The sequence below is a fragment of the Struthio camelus genome, chromosome 1 (genome assembly GCF_040807025.1).
Source record: "Struthio camelus isolate bStrCam1 chromosome 1, bStrCam1.hap1, whole genome shotgun sequence".
Lineage (NCBI taxonomy): Eukaryota > Metazoa > Chordata > Aves > Struthioniformes > Struthionidae > Struthio > Struthio camelus.
In genome coordinates, this window is record NC_090942.1 from 192100388 (window position 1) to 192117368 (window position 16981).

Genomic DNA, 16981 nt, shown 5'->3' on the forward strand with positions numbered 1-16981 from the left:
AATTAATGTTTCTGGGAGAATTAGTTTTCTGTGTGTTAATTGCCTAACTGGCTTAGTACAGAATCAGATGAGTGCTGGTATGAAGGAAATGTCAGGAGTGTGTGGCTGGGAGTACTAGAAGCAAGGCTGCCCTTTGACAGTACTTGGCTGTTGTACCAGTTTAGCTGCAACGTCAGCCCACACCCTAAGTTACTAACAATTAAAAAAGAACATTCTTGGCCAAAATGCCAAGTTAAGGGACCTTTCGTAAACCAAACTATTAGTAAGGAAGTGTTCCTCTGCCTCTTGATTTTTGCTTAATTAAGGCTGTGATTTTTTATGATTTCTAGGTGATGCTATAGATGAACTGTGGGCTAAAATAGGAGGAGCTGCTTTTTAGTTCTGAAAATGAATGAAATCCAGAGTCAGAGATCAGTTGGCATCCCAATCTCAAAAAAAAAAAATGAGTTGAATCTGCTTTTTGCTTTAGGTGCCACTCGCTTTCACAGATGTATTTACCTCTTGTTGACTTCACTAGGCCTCTAGTATCCAGAGGCAAACAGCCGAAGAGGAATCCAAAATTAAGCCATTTTTACATGCTGGTGTTTCTTCCTCTCATGAGCCTGCCTGGGAAGTTCATCCTCTGGTTTCGTGCAGAAGTTACCGTTGTACTTATATTGCAGGTAGCCGCACAGAGCAGAAGCACTGGATACTGGGCCCAGACTCCGCTAACAACCTGTGTCTATGGCTTTTTTTTTTTCCCCATAGAGAGAGGCAAGGCACGCTGATTCCCCACCGTGGTGAGAAAGCTAAAAAAACGGACCCAAAGGCAAGCGTTGCGAGGCCTGCCTGCCTGAAGGATTACTCAACAGGCGGAGCACGTATGTGTTTTCTGCGGTCGGCAGCGTCGTAACCGATACCTCGCCCCCGCCGGTAACGGCCGCGGAGCCCCGGGAGGGGGGGGGGGGAGGGGCGGGGCGAGCGGCCCGGCCGCCGTGGTCGCCATGGAGGACTCCCGGCTGGCGGAGCAAGAGCGGCCCCCGCGGCCCGGCATCGGCGTGGGGGTGGTGGTCACCAGCCCCGAGCACCCCCACTGCGTCCTCCTGGGCAAGAGGAAAGGCTCGTTGGGGACCGGCACCTACCAGCTGCCCGGAGGCCACCTGGAGTTCGGGTAGGAGCCTCCCTCCCTTCCCCTCCCCCCTCCCGCCCCCGCCGCGCTCCTCACGCGGTGACGTCCCCCCCCCCTCCGCACAGGGAGAGCCTGGCCGCCTGCGCCGCGCGCGAGACGCTGGAGGAGGCGGCGCTGCGGCTGCGCAACGTGCGCTTCGCCTCGGCCGTGAACTCGGCGTGCGCCGCCGCGCGCTACCACTACGTCACCGTCCTCATGAAGGGCGAGGCGGAGCCGGGGGCGGAGCCGCGCAACCGGGAGCCCGAGAAGAACGAGGGTGAGAGCGGCGCGCGTTCGCGTGGCGCTGCGGCCGTTGCGACCGTTGCGCTCGGGGTGTGTGAGGGGGGGAAAAAGTCAGTTCTGCCGCCTGGGGAAGGCCGGGCTGGTCGGGCCCCGGCTCCCCCGCCCCGCCTGCGCAGGACTGGCGAGGTTTGGGAGGGCCGGGAGGTTGACGGCAGAGCGCGGGGATGAGGTTGCGGAGGGCGGGAGCTGCGAGGCGGGCGGCCGTGACGGTTGCAGCCCCGCTGAGGAGAGCCCGCTCGCGCTGCAGCCGGGCGTGGGGAGTGTCGTAACGGAGGTCGGCGGTAGCGGAGGGAGGGCTGCCTCAGGTTAACGCTCGTTAACGAAATGCCGGAGTGGCGAGCGCGAGGCTGGGGCCGCGAGCCCTCAGAAGTGCGTGTGCCCGGCTCTGCAAGAAGAACGCAGTCCCTAGGCAGAGCTGTCTCAGCGGTTTTGATGCTCCTGGCTCAGGAACTGCACAGGAACCTGCTGTGTGGTGATGGGAAAACACTGCAGTAAATACAACACGAATGTTGCCCTGCTTTCACTGGGCTTTGTATGTAAAATGGATGCACATATACTCTGGAGCGAACGATGCGCGTTATATGTCATTTATGGATATTAAAGTGGACCCCCCCTCATTACCCTATATCATCCATTTGTGCTGAACTGGGGGGAAAAAAAAAACCAACAAACCCTGAGCCAATACATGCACTCACTGCACGTTAGAAACACATTTCTTTACTAAATGATATATATGTTCTAGGAGGCAGTTTGGATTTTATAAAGGAGATTTTCTCATTGTTCACAGTATAATGTCTCGTACTGTTAAAGTGAGAGGCGTTGTTATGGCTGTGGTAGATGTCTCAATACCACTCCTCAGATTTCTCAGCATAAAAAACTGCAGGGGCAGCTGTTTCCTTACTCAGTTTTGTCAGTATGCAGTTTAATTTTGAGCACTTTTTTCTTTAATACGCATCACTTTAACATAACCAGATAGGCAAGTGTTACAGGTACGTTCCTTCTGCAGATCTGAGACGTCAGGAATTTTCAGTAGGGACGAGGCATAGGGGCAAGAAAGTAATAAATTTAGACTAACCACATAGGGAACAGAAAGTTTGATTGTGTTATTGGTGATTTCTGCACAAGTACAATCCATCTAGATTTGCAGAGGCAGTATTGTTACATTATTAATTTTTATACTCTGGCTTTTTTTCAGGTTGGGAATGGGTTAAATGGGATGAATTTCCTCCAGCAAATCAGCTGTTTTGGCCCTTACGCTGTTTAAGAGAACAAGGGTACAATCCTTTTACAGAAGATCTTGATCACCTAAAGGGGTACACAGGAAGTCATCAACTAGCGTAAAAATAATTTTATATTGTATAATGATCTGTTCCATGGACAAACCTGCTTTTCTGGTGTAAAAGATAAAAAGATATATCATGCTCCCTCTGCCATGTGAAAATATTACCCCTACCAAAGTCAAACAATGCCAAATACTTCACGTAACGGTTGTCTCTCATTCCAGGGCTAGATGGGCCTTCCTTTATAGCTATTCAACAACAAGCATATTTTCCTGCTGTTAAACAATTAATTTTTTTTTTTAATAGACAAGTCATAGTGTTTTATCTGAAAAATCTTCATATAGCTGAATATCCCTTTGGAATTCAACGGAGCTACTCACAGAAGTTTACTCACTTGGAAAGGGTTGTTAGCATCAGGCCCAAGGGAAACTGAGTTTTTTAAAGGCACCCTCCTGCTTTTTATGTAAAGCTGCTTTGTATATCGTGCTCCTTTCCTGTAACTATGAATCTTGCACCAGTTGTTAAATTGCCTTGCCTCATAGCTGTCAACATCTGTGCTGAACAAAAGTCACATTTTCCAGAGAATGCCTTGTATTCTTGCAGACAGTGGTATGTACTGGAAAAGCAGGGTATTATAAACATGGAAAGATTGCTCTGGCCTGTCAGAGGGAACGGAAATTCTATGACCCTGCCTACCACCCACTTTCATTACAGATGCTTTCTTTGCAACCTCAATTACATTAGAACTGTTAGATTAACACAAAATATGACATGCAACAAACAAAGGTATATTGTTTGTCTCCAGTGAATGTACACACACAATTTTCATAAGCATAGGTGAGAGCAGCAAGCGTTTAAGGAGAGAATATGTCTCTTTAATATATGGTTAATAGTAAGAATATTACTGTAAACTGTGTCATGCTATCTTCAAAATATTTTATGGTTCCTAACCTAATAATCAACTTAAATTGAAAAAGGAGTTCCTTTAACTTAATTTTGAAAATTCATCTGCAGAAGTGTTTCAGATCTCTGCAGCTGATCTTCATGTGTTACTATAGCTCTTAATAGTTTAATGGAGAGGTGCCTACAGTGTTCTATTAGACTGACAAAATAAACATTGTACAAACTAATGTTATTTACAGTTGTAGCTCTACGGCAGGCTATCATACCTTTTCCCTAAAGAGGGTAGTCAGCATTAACCACAGATGGATGTAGTTCTTTATGGCTACTAGGATTTGATAGAATTCTTAATCTTCAGTTTGATGTGACTGAATAGTTTAATTACCAGCGAATGATATCACAGAACGCAAAGATATATGTAAAACAATGAGTTTACAATTTGTCATTTTTCTAGAATTTGCAAGTGAATTTGATTCTTTTTCAGCTGCAGTCATTAGGACTTCTGCTATGAATTTTAGGATCAGAATGGATTATGACTCTAAAAGAATTTCACAAAATTGCCTGGTTTTTCTCTTCAATGTTTTTTTAAAACACATTTTCTGTTTGTTTCCTTTATGCACACACATTGTAGAAAGCATTCTGTGATACCCTTTAATTTTTAAATAAAATACAAATACAACCTTGAAAGATTGAATTTGTCTGAAATTACAAATTGACCTGCCAGTTCTAAAAAAAATTGAAGGGTTTAAAGCGCTTGCTTGCTTTGCACATAAACTTCTTAAATGGAGATGGCATTTTTTGTTGAGAAGCAGGCAGGGTGGTACAAGATATAAGGATGCTGTTGATATCAAGCCTCCCACTTAAAATTTTACATACCACTACATTAACTACGTACAACTTCCCATGGGATGGACATTCTTTCTCTGAAGTGGAAAAAGTAGATCCTGCTAAAAAGCATTTTTGAAATGGAAGACCTGACTGAATTTTACCTTACTACAGTATCTCTGTACAAAACTTTTTCTTCTATCCAAAAAGTGGAGATTTTCTTTGCATAAGCGATATTACCCACATTGAAAATATTCCATTCAGCTGTCAACAAAGAGGCTGTAAGAGGAGTTGACAGATGTCCAACCCATCTGTCCCAAAGAATAATGAAAAAAAAATAGTAATTCAGATGATTTAGTGCTATTTTAAATTTCAGAAGGCAGCTAAGTGCTTGATAGGAAAACCCGAATCACTTTAAAATGGTTTGCAATACAATAAATACTTTATTACATTTATTGGTTATATTCATTCTGTCTGCTGTAAACACACAAGTGAAGTTACTGAAATAAGGACACAGACAGTATCTCCATATGTCAGGGTTATTTTATCCAGTCTAAGTGGACTGATTAAATGACTACAGTGCTGCATTACAGCTAACAGCAATCTGTGACTTAAATAACTTGTTTTGAATGTATCTTGCGTTTCTTTTTTTTTTCCAGAAAATTGGATTCTCAGCAGTTTTTAGCTGTTAAGACCTGTTCAACTAAATGTTACATTTACTTTGATTTTTAGTACTTTTGCTAAATAGGAAAATACATTAGATACACATCTAAGTAACTGATTATGCACTTAAAGCTTTGTGACTTGCTAAATTGCTTGTAATACATAGTAGAATCCACCTATAAATGGCAATACAACTACCCTATATTCAGAAAAGTACTGCTGAAGAGTATATAGTCCGGAGCTCTGATGCACAGAAACTCACTAGTTAGGCTGCACCTTGTGCCCCCAGTCTGATTTTATATACTAAAGTAGCAAAGCGAACAGTGGGCAGAGCTGTCTCTCTTCTAACCTATTTCTCAGAAGTAACATTTTGTTCCCCTAGAATCCTTTAATAGACGAGCAAACAACCTCAGGAAAAATGCGGTCATTTCACAGAGCTCTTGCCTCTGTTCATTCTTACTTGTATCTGAAAACAATCACCTTCACAATATTTCAATTAGCGAGTCAAACGATGTAGTCATATCAGAGTTTTCAGTTGACTTAACGTTACAATTTCAAATTATTTCTATTTGAACTTCATTCCTAGAAAAACCTGTACTTACAAATGAAAAAGAGACCGGTGAGCTGTGGCTGTGTCATAAAATGTGTCAAGGAAGGGGCTTTCAGGGAAGAAAATACTAATGTCATGGTACAAAGCATTAAGAAACTGCAGTTTGCAATATTATGTATGATTCTGATAGCTCATGTTTAAGAAAAACAATGTGAACTAGAATAGGGTACGCAAAGGCAACTAGAATGGTTGTTCTGAGAGGCCAGGCTCATTTGGACTAACATATAATTAAGGGGGAAATACAGTTGCTCCATAAAGACATTTAGGGTAAACACCAAAAAGGAAAAGATAATTCTGGCACAAAAGTTAAAAAAAAAAAAAAAAAAAAGGATGAATCACTTTACGCTGCAAACTGGAAAGGTGAAATCTTAAGAATAACGTTCTGAACATACTTCAAAAAGGAACAGTTGAAGCAAAAACAAATTACCCAGCAGCTCCCTCTTAAAACAAAATCCACTGCCTGTTATCATGTGATTGAACCTTATTGAAGAGGTCCTTTTCATTTCTGCATCTGTACAGGACTCACATGTTGGTCATGGGTGATAGTGTTATGGGCTGAATACTGACATCCATATTTGAAGGATCGTCTGAGCAAATGAAGAACTTCTACAGAAGACAGAAAAGCGGAGAGAGTTCTGATCAAGAAAGCTAATTGCAGGGCAGAAACCTGTAATTCACGTGACCAACAGTTAGCTTAAATAACCTCTGATCAAATCAGAAAAATAAAGAGAGGAATAGCTGTCATCATATGACTCCTTAAACAAAACAGAATGAGGTAAGGAAAACCAAGAGAAGCATCTTTGGAAAGATGAAAGAATATTTTAGCTGAGACAGGAAATGCAACTGCTTAAGTAAACAAATTAGCAGTTTCAGAGAACTGAGAAAGATGCAGGTGACAAGAATAAAGAACTTGTGAACGTTTTGAACTGAAAGGAACTGAACCCTCAGTGTGTCCCAAAGTGTGCCCTCTCCCATGTCCCAGGATATCTGGCCAACACATGCGTGAGGTCTTGTGAACCAGCACTACACATAGCTGCCTCAAGCTTTGCACAGTTTTGTGGCTATCCAGTAAAGCTCAACTGCTGTAAGCACAGACGCAGTTTCAGTAGCTGACAGCTCAGCTCCTTCAAATCCTGACAGCACTTTGGAAGAGGGAAAACAGAGAATAAACTTCTGAAACTTGCGCCATCAACCACATACTGGGGATAAAACGTGGTGAGGAATGAAGTTATACAACAACTCATCTAAGATTTAAGTTTGCAAATTGAAATGTAGTTACAAAAAGCCAAGTTTATTTATGACAAATCATTTATTATATATTACAATAATTACAAACATTTTTATTACACCTTATTGCCATATTTTTGTTCTCAGAACACACAAGATGATCAAGAACATGGATTTTGACAGTAACAAAAATATTAAAATTACAAATTTCATGCCTCATTTCTGTGCCATAGAAAAGGCTATCATCAAAAGAGTGAAGTTACTAACAAACATACAAGGGGATTCCCCTTACACCTTTTTTTCCCAGGAACTTTTGTCATCTAACGTATAGTAAATATATATATATATATACACACACACACACGTCTCTTGCAAACATACACACACACACACACACATTTACATAATCACTGGAAATTTGACATCTCTCCTCCAGCAGAAGGCTCCCAGTCATTTTGCTTGAGCATCTAATGGAAAAAAAAATCTAAAACAAAGTCCATGGTTTTAAATTAGTCACCCTATTTCTGAGCCAGCTGTATCTTCTCCCTACACAGGGCCACCAGCATAACAAGCGGGTATTGCAGTTTGTGACGAACAGCATCCAACCTGCCTTCACCACAGGAAAGGTCTACTAGGGATACTGTCCCTCTTGTACCTAGTCTGAGTCACTGCTGCTGCTTGAGGAGTCTGTTGACATAACTTCTACATCATCTTCATTCTCTTTATTGTGTCCTGGAGGCTCCAACATAAAGTCATTACTATGATTAGGAGGTAGCATGTTCATTGACATATCACTTGACTGCCAAGGATACTGAGGAGCAAGCACATCTGGAAAAAAAGGATATAATCAATGAGGCATCAGCTTTTTATGTTCACAAACTCAATGGGACTGCTCAAACAGAACTCCAGTTTAAAACGAAAACAAACTGTAAAATTCTCACTGAGTTTTGGACAGCTGAAACCCTGCAGTAACAGCTGGAAAACATCTCATTAATGGAGCCATTCCATCACTGTAAAAGTCTCTTCTGCCACAGGCCCAATGATACAGGTGGCTCTTAATCGCTCCACTTCAAAACAGTATATATTCATACCGAGCTTTTCATCTTCAAAGCACCGTTTGAACTGACTCACTTTCACAACCACAGACAGTAGTGAAAATGGTCACCCTCTGTCAGTATGCAAAAACAGATAAAAACATTAGATGAGAAAATAAATAGTTAAGGCCATAGAAATTCGAACTTAAAGGTCTTGCCTGAATTTGGCTGAAAAATCTTGGTTATCGTATTTCCAAGAGCAAATACAGTGCACCGAGTGCAAAAGACAATCGCACAACAAAAGCATGGTCCCAGTCAGAGATACTTGGGAGGGAGGGAAATGCCCTGCAGTGCCCTAGCCAGGCCAGTCTCAACGGCCCTCTCCTTATTTCTTCCAAGCTCCTATGTCCAAAGCCCTCTCATCCTGTATCTCCCCACCAACCTACTGGAAACCCCTCAGCCCTCCAACGCTTCCTCGTCCCTTCTTTCCTTTCTTGTCCCCAAAACATCTCCCACTTCACAGCCACAGTGTGTAGACATATATATATATCCATTTCTGCTCTCTTCTTTCTGAACTATGGTCCTACTGCTGTGCTTCAGATACTTCCCTCTTTTTACCAGCCACTGTGGCTATGCTCCATCTGTAGAAGAAACCAGCTACCTCCTGCTTACACCAAGAATTAAAAATAACCAAGAGTCTGAACTTAACAAAAACCCACCCACATAAGACTTTGAGGGCAGAAGGGGAGGGTACTGCCAGGGTCTGGGGAGGATCACGTAGGGTTGACTTAAGTCTCCCTCGGCTGCTGCCTGACTCAGAAGCACCCAGACTCAGCCCCTTAATACCAACTGTGTACATTACTGCATTATCTAGTTGTACAAATCTGACCCACCAGCAGATGTGAGGACACAAGGCAGCCTTTATGCCAGTTTCATGCCCGCTTCAGGAAAACCAAGAATAGTAGTGGGTGGTTTTATTCCTGCTGAGGTAAAGTCAGCCAATTCTATTTGAACCAGCTGAGTGTTTTAGATCCTATGGCCATGCTTCAGCACTTCAGTCACTGCATTATTAAACCAGAGCGAGAATGTACGGAAAAGCCTCAGTCTTGGGGCCATCAAGCAGACCAGTGCCTGGCTCACAATAGGACTCAATAAACTAGACATTTTATCTGTGGAAGTCTCTAAAAGGACTAGATCTCGAAATAAGCATTCTCAGGATATGCCTGCCACACACCAACAGATCCAGGATCCCTACATAAAATGCCATGGCAGCCTCTACTTTCTTTTAAATGAACTTGTGATGTCTCCCTCTTACCTGTCAGTCTAGTAATTAGAGGATCTGACATAGGGGACCGAGGTTCAACTAACTCATTTGCTTTAAGAGTTTAAATCCCATATTTTCCAGCATCTAGGAAAAGCCCTAAACAGTGAGCTTTCTGTTCTTAGCGAGGCAGCACTCAAAAGTGAAAGAGGCAAGTCTGAATCCTCTAAGGCAGACGAGCTGCCCTGAATCCACTCTCCCAAGCCTCAGGCAAACGCTCAAACTCCACTACGCTACAAGAAGAAGAGATTACCTTAACATCTCTGACAATATTCCACAGCAACAGAAAGACATACGGACCCGTCTGCAGCATTTCCCCACTGTGTTGCTGTGGGCAATTTTCAGGCTTCCACCCCTGCTATGCAGCTCACTGAGCTCAATCCTATTTTGGAGGTACCTGACACAGGTTTCTCCATTTTATCCAGGGCCAGAGGTTTAGAAAGGGAGATGACACAGAACTTTAACTGACTTTTCAAGAAGTGGCATTAGGATTAGACATATGACTGGAGACCCAATTTTATTTAATATACTTCCAATAAAGCTTTTTAATGCATTCAGTGTAATTTGTGAAAACAAGCTTTTCATAACTACTGCAAGTGGCTAAACAGACAGGTAAGCACTGTTACAGATCTTCTCCAAACCCAAACTAAGAATTTTGCCATACTTTAGACTAACCTTGGTAAGATTACAGCTGCCCAGCCACAGAACTAATTCGCTGAATTTTTCAATCAGTTACTGCAATTTACCGCTAAATTATATTTTAGCATTAATGAATGAACCCCATTAAAGTCAGGGGAAGTATCCATTTCATTAATCAATTAGGGATTTAACTAACCTTAACTCCTACACTCAAGGCCCTACCTCATCAGCTGTCCTTGTCAATGCCGTTTCAACCTGGAACTTCTAACCAGTCTTGCTATATAGAGTACAGACTTGAAGTAGGGAGAACAACAAACCTCTTCTGAATACACCTTTCACAATTCTGTACTTTCTATTGTCACTACAAGAAAAGTTTGCTAGGGAAATGCTTCTTTTTAATATGATTTAATATCATTTAATTTAGAGCAATTTAAAAGAAATTACCTGAAGGGTAACTAACGTGATTTTTGTTTGTATTGACTTATGGTCTAGTTTCTGCAGTATGACTATTTCTAACCGATTACTTCATTTACTAGTTCTTCACTGCTAGGGAACAACATTGGCCATAATTTTCATTATTTTAGCACTGATTTGCCATTGCTAAGGGACACTTACAACTGTTACAATTATACAGTGAATAAAGAAAAGCAATACACAGCTGAGATTCCCTTACCTGGCAGTCTGCCCGCTGCAAGTGCATCCCCTGGTAAGTGTCCATTAACTCCATTGGTGGATGGGTTGTTCATCTGACCCAAGAGGCCACTCCTCATTTCCAGATCGGTAGGATATGGCCTACGTGGGTCCCCTTAAAAAGGAATTGTTTTTCAATAATTAACAATTGCTTTGCAGATTGTATCTTTTTCTTCAGTGCTTAGTTTACTGGCTTAAAAAAAAAAGAGCTACTCATATTTTTTGCATCCATGACATCAATGAGCAACACACCTGTTCCATTAAAAATCCAAGTGTGCATCCTTCATTTCGACTGTCCTTGTTCATAAACACTTTGCAGAAGAAGAACTCAAGAAATCCATGTTCAGAAGATCTCTTTGTTCTCCCTGCCACTTCACAGCTAAACACCATAGGCAGGAATTGGAAGGAACACAGTCTCATCCAGACAAGTGGGACAATTCACAAAATTGAGGCCTGGCGTAAGAAAATCCCTACTTCCAATTCCATTGATTACTAACTTTCTCCGAAAAGAATAGATGAAGGGGGGACACAATCAAGCACATGGAAAAAGTCTTTAACATTCTTGGCTCTATCTTATATTCAACATTCAGGAAAGAAGTGAGCAAAGCACAGCAGAGAATGACAGTCAATTAATGGAAGCCTGCAGTTTTGTAGCCTTTTAAAGCTTTGAGGCTACAGGACTTTAGATATTTAGTTTTGCTATTACCTGCGTTGTTTGTTTGTTTTTGCATACCTGCTATTGTTTGCAGGTATGGCACCTGAAAACAACACATGCCCCCAATAAGATGTTTTGCATTATGTAAGAGCATTGGAAGACCAGACTTGCCACACTTTATTACCAACAAAAAAAAAAAAAAGGAAATTGTCATAAAATGATAGCTACCTGGTACCCATGTCAGAGGAGCACAAACAGCATTGCTAGCACTGATCCTATGGGCATATTTAATTATTTCTTCAGAGGAAATGGCACCTGGAACAAGTGAAGAAAAATTACTAGATTTTCAAGAGATTACATCATTCAATCATTTCAGATTATTGAGTGCTTTCTCACACTGAAAAGATTGGAAATGCCATTTTGTCAGACATAACAGGCATGCTCCAAATGCAGTGACTGCTTAGAGGATCTTAGATTCTACAAGGACAAGCTTTGCAGTGAACTGGCTCTACAGCCATGGATTCCATCTACCTTCGATGTCAACAATTGTTCAACCTTGTGAAATACACAAACCAATCTCTTAAGCAGCATACTTCACAAGCACAATCTATGAGAAAACTTCAGCACCAGCTTCACTGTAGAATTTGCCCTAGCACACATAGCTGAAACTTCTCTTTTCTTAGTAGTTGTTGAGCATGCATGTAGCAACCCTTTCCTACTACATAGGTAGCTGTATTGCAAGCGATACAATCTTTGTGACATTCCTTAATGCTTTAGATGAAAAATTTATGATAAAACAATAAAAGATACTATACTGAACATAAATAAAATGCATGCCCACTAAAAAAAAAAAACAACCCGTTTAGCTTGGCAAGTGCCATAGAGTAGCTGTAATTGCTATAAATACAAACCAGTATCACCAGCTAGTCAGTCTTCCGTATACAATGTTATTGTACATGCACAGAAACACACTCTCCGTTTTGTCAGTATACCTACTGAGACAATTGTCTTTGGTGAGAGACTATTACCAGTGCAAGAAGACCTTTGAGACAGTGGATATTAACATATGTTTGCCACATATATAATCACTCCTGAAACATACATTCAGCCTTTGTTATGATGAAACGGGTTACAAGTTCATAATTAAATGGAAATGTACTTACACAGAAAGCATCAGAAATTTGTGATTTTAGAATTAGGAAAACTTTTTAAAATATAAGCTCACTAGCAACTTTTGTGATCTGTGGTGCAAAGTCTAGTTGGAGGCCAGTCACTAGCGGTGTCCCCCAGCAGTCAATACTGGGTCCAGTATTTTTTAACTTATTCATCAACGGATGAAGGGACAGAGTGCAGTCTCAGCAAGTTTGCTGATGATACTAAACTGGGGGAAGTGACTGACACACCAGAAGGCTGCGCTGCCATTGAGAGGGACCTGGGTAGGCTGGAGAGCTGGGCGGAGAGGAACCTCCTGAAGTTCAACAGAGGCAAGTGCACCTGCACCTAGGGTGGAATAAGCTCATGCACCAGGACAGGCTGGGGGCTGACCTGCTGGAAAGTAGCTCTGCGGAGAAGGACCTGGGAGTTGTGGTGGACAACAAGTTAACCATGAGCCAGCAGTGTGCCCTGGTGGCCAAGAAGGCCAATGGTCTCCTGGGGTGCATTAGGCAGAGTGTTGCCAGCAGGTGGAGGGAGGTGATCCTGCCCCTCTCCTCAGCCCCGGGGAGGCCTCACCTGGAGTCCTGTGTCCAGTTCTGGGCTCTTGGAGACATGGAGCTGCTGGAGAGAGTCCAGCAAAGGGCTACAAAGATGATGAAGGGACTGAAGTATCTCTTCTATGAGGAAAGGCTGCGAGAGCTGGGCCTGTTTAGCCTGGAGAGGAGAAGACTGAGGGGGGAATCTGATCAATGTGTGTAAGCATCTGAAGGGAGGGCGTAAGGACGGAAGAGGATGGGACCAGCCCCTCTTCTCTGTGGTGCCCAGCGATAGGAGGAGAGGCAACGGGCACAAACTGAAACGGAGGAAGTTCCATCTGAACCTGAGGAAAAACTTCTTGACTATGAGGGTGACAGAGCACTGGAACAGGTTGCCCAGAGAGGTGGTGGAGTCTCCTTCCTTGGAGATGTTCAAAAGCCATCTGGACACGATCCTGTGCAACATGCTCTAGGTGGCCCTGCCTGAGCAGGAGGGTTGGACTAGATGATGGTCTAGATCCCTTCCAACCTCAACCATTCTGTGATTCTGTGAACCCTCCTTATAACTGCTTTTGTGTAGTATGTACAAGCATGGATACTCACCTTTTCTTGCCTTTTCAATTGATTTCAGCTTCTCCTTTGCTTGATAAACAGCTGTTGCCTAGTTGTAAAAAACAAAAAAAAAAACCCAACCTCCAATGAATCATTCATTTGTAAACTTACGCATAAAAATGGCTCTGTGAATAGATCCTTGCATTTAATTGCATTTTGATGGATAAACCATTCAGGGAACATTTTCAAAATATATAAAAGTAAACTAGCTTTGGAAGAAAATTAACATTGTAAAACAAAACTGAATGCCCCGATAACTAAAAAGCGTTTGCCTACTGAAAAGAAAAACTCCGCTAAGCGGTTGTGAAGTTTTAAATATTGAATCTTTTCAAACTAACACAACACTGTTTTCTCCAGAACCACCTTTTTCAGAAGTAGGTGCTTAAAAGCAAGCACAGCACCTTTGAACTTACCAGTATGTGCTCTGCTTCTTTTAGTTGCTTCTGCAGCTGCTGAATATCACTATCCCTCTTTTCTACTACCTTTTCTAAAAGCTGCATTTCATGATGAATTTTCCCCTGATCAACTGCCAGCTTCATTAGCTCTTGAAACTCTCCATCCCTCTGAATCAGCAGCTCCAGGATCTGTCAGACAAGAGTTTCATAGAACTTTTAATTTAGTCAGAGTAACAGCATACCCACAATTATGCAGCAAGGAAGAACAACTGATATCTACATGAGTATTTCTGTTTGCATGCCAAATGAAACAAACTTCTCGCTCTGTTTGCAGAAACAACCTATGAAGCATGCAGTAAAGAAAATAAACAAAAAAGCACCACAAGGACCAGGAATATCATTTTAGTGTGGCCAAAAACTCATCATCATCATTAGTCTAAACATACGCAGGGACAAGAGAGGAAAAAAAAAAGAAAGAAGTAAAGTAGAACATCTGACCACACAAAGAAATACTGTTAAGAAAGTTAGTTTACCTGGCTTTCTTCTCCTGGTTGCGGAAGCTTCTGGTTTCTTGAAATTGCCAGTATTTCAATTAGTTCTCTGAAAAGAAAACTGTGTATTTATACAACTTGCTATGCTATTTTTTCTATGCTATTTACAAATCAGACTAAGTCATCCCAAAATTTTCAGAGTACTGACAGCATTACAAAAGTACTCACATGCTTGAGCATTTTGTAGTTTTGTAGCATAGCTGTGTCAGGGATTTCTCAACTTAGAAAGAAAAAAATGTGCTCAAATCATGAGACTATTCACATAATTATTTTTTCTCCTTTGAGCTCACAAAGCGAGCACAAATGCACATGAGCAAGAAACGTGCCAAACTGAAAGAGACATAAATAGAAGCTGGGAGAAGAAAAAAGACAATGAAATACATTCGTGCTCTAGTTTTATCACCCTTGTTTATTGCAAGAGAACATGAAAGTATAAGTTGTTATCATTATTTTACTTCTCTACTTTTTCTCTGTTTTTACAACAGAGCAAGTTTCACACTTGGGTTTAGAGCAATTAAACCTACGCTTTCAAACATTTAAAGAGTTTGTTGTGAAACTATTATTATTATAAAAACAAGTATTCTCACAATGGTATATCAGCTGTATATCAAATACATACAAAAATATGAATAAACTAATAATATTCTGGGACTAGGTTAGAAGGGCATCTCAACTAAACCTCTTGATTGTGCCTCCATATACCCGTTTACTTTGCCACCATTATGAAAACCTGTCAGTAACCTCTAAAGGGACTTGCTAAACAACAACACCATGATGCAAAAAGGCACTTGGTGTAAATGGGGCAAATATGTTTGGCTTCTAATGACATGGGCTGAAGTTCAGTGCTGTGCATGTATAAGTTTATCTGAAGCAGGCTCCTTTGCTCCTACCACCAAGGCAATATCATGACTGTGAAAGGTCTAATGCCATGGTGCTTCAACACTTTGCTGATTAACAGGAAGATTCACAAAAATATTGCTGAGGGATGCTCTGGATTCATTATGATGGAATCTTAGTCCCCCTAAAAATCAGTAAACATTTAGATAAAGAGCAAAATGTTTTTTCCTAAAACAGCAGATGTTCTCCCCCATTCCAGCAACCCAAAAGTCACAACAAAATCTAAAACTGAAAATAAAACCTAACTAGAAAGAAGAAGAGCAACTGGACAGTATACTGTCCTTGTCCTACCTGGGGTAATCAGAAAGAGCGAACCAGCCACATGAACACTTTAGATTGCTCCCTGTGAAAAAGTTTTCCTAAGCTCCTGCTCTCCTTGCGAGGAAGAAGATAATTAGCAACCAGTTTCACTGCACTGCTAGCTGGGACTCCCACAACATGGTGGACAGCTTGGATGGGGAGCTGCAGTCCAGCCTGAAGAGCGCGGGCTACCTACTTGAGCATTTGCATCACTCCAAGGACACGCTTTACAGCCTGCTTTGACAGAGTTGAACTGGTAATGACCAGAACGGCTTAAGTCGTGCAATACCATCTACAGAGCTCTGACATATGCGCCGTTTTTCAGTGAATAATAAAACGCTTCAAACCTCTTCTGTGAAGGGGGGGTGGGGAGACTGTCTCAACAGGAAACGCAGGTGACAACCAAGAAAGGAAGGCAAGCCGAAGAATAAGGAAGCTGCCCGTTCTGCTCTGAGAACACGGAATACGAGGAAGCGTCTCCGGCGGCGCCCCGGCGGGGCAGGGGCCCTGCAGCAGACGCAGCACGCACCCCGCTGCCCCAGGAGCCGGCCTGGAGGCGGTGCCGGGGCGGCGGCAGCAGGAAAACGCAGGGCCCCGTGCCGCCCCGGCGTTGGGGTCGGGCTGATCTCCCCCCTCCCGGGCCCCCTCAGCCCCCGGCGGCACCCGCCCCGGCTTCGGCTCGCCGGCGCCGTCCGAGGCTCCGCGCCCGTACAGCGCCGAGCACCCTCTGGCCCATCGGCCGCCGCCCGAGCTTGGCGCCGTCTCAGCCGGCGCGCGGCGGGAGCGCGGTACCTGGCCAGGAGCTCGAGATCCTCCAGCGCCGCCAGGAGCCGGTCCCGGGTGCTGCTTCGGTCCCCGCCTCCCCCGGCCGTCGCCGCCGCCATCATGATCCCGGCTGCGGACCCGAGCGAGAACCGGCGGCGGCACCAGGCCCGCGCTAGGCGAGGCGGCAGCGCCCCCCTCAGCGGAGGTGCGAACTGCAGCCGCCCCACCCCCACCGCCTCCCCGGCCAGCGCATGCGCAGTGCGGGGAAGGGTGGGGAGGGCGGTTCCTTCCCCCTCCCCCTCCTCCCCCAAGCGCGGCGGGCGGGGCGGGGCTGAGGGGTGGGTAACGGCTGCCGTGAGGCGAGGCGGGAGGGCGGCGCTGGCGCTGAGGCGGGCGCTGAGGAAGGGCCGGGAGGGGGGAAGGAGTTCAGCGGGGCTGGCTGGGAAGGGCGTGTGGGTGTGAAGGAGAGGTGGTCT

General features: G+C 43.5%; 2 protein-coding genes across 2 annotated transcripts; one reads left to right on the forward strand and one right to left on the reverse strand.

Moving 5' to 3' along the window:
• The first annotated feature begins 916 nt into the window (after positions 1-916).
• Positions 917-6029, forward strand: NUDT15 (nudix hydrolase 15). The gene is made up of 3 exons (XM_068929814.1): positions 917-1150; positions 1234-1424; positions 2646-6029. The coding sequence occupies exons 1-3, from the start codon at positions 984-986 to the stop codon at positions 2789-2791; spliced, it is 504 nt and encodes a 167-aa protein (XP_068785915.1). The 5' UTR covers positions 917-983; the 3' UTR covers positions 2792-6029.
• Positions 6030-7018: 989 nt separating this feature from the next.
• MED4 (mediator complex subunit 4) lies at positions 7019-16761 on the reverse strand. The gene is made up of 7 exons (XM_068929815.1): positions 16533-16761; positions 14526-14592; positions 14011-14181; positions 13589-13646; positions 11523-11609; positions 10623-10754; positions 7019-7783 (listed from the first exon to the last, which is right to left on the reverse strand). Exons 1-7 carry the CDS (start codon positions 16625-16627, stop codon positions 7611-7613), a joined length of 783 nt encoding a protein of 260 aa, XP_068785916.1. The 5' UTR covers positions 16628-16761; the 3' UTR covers positions 7019-7610.
• Between the last annotated feature and the right edge of the window lie 220 nt (positions 16762-16981).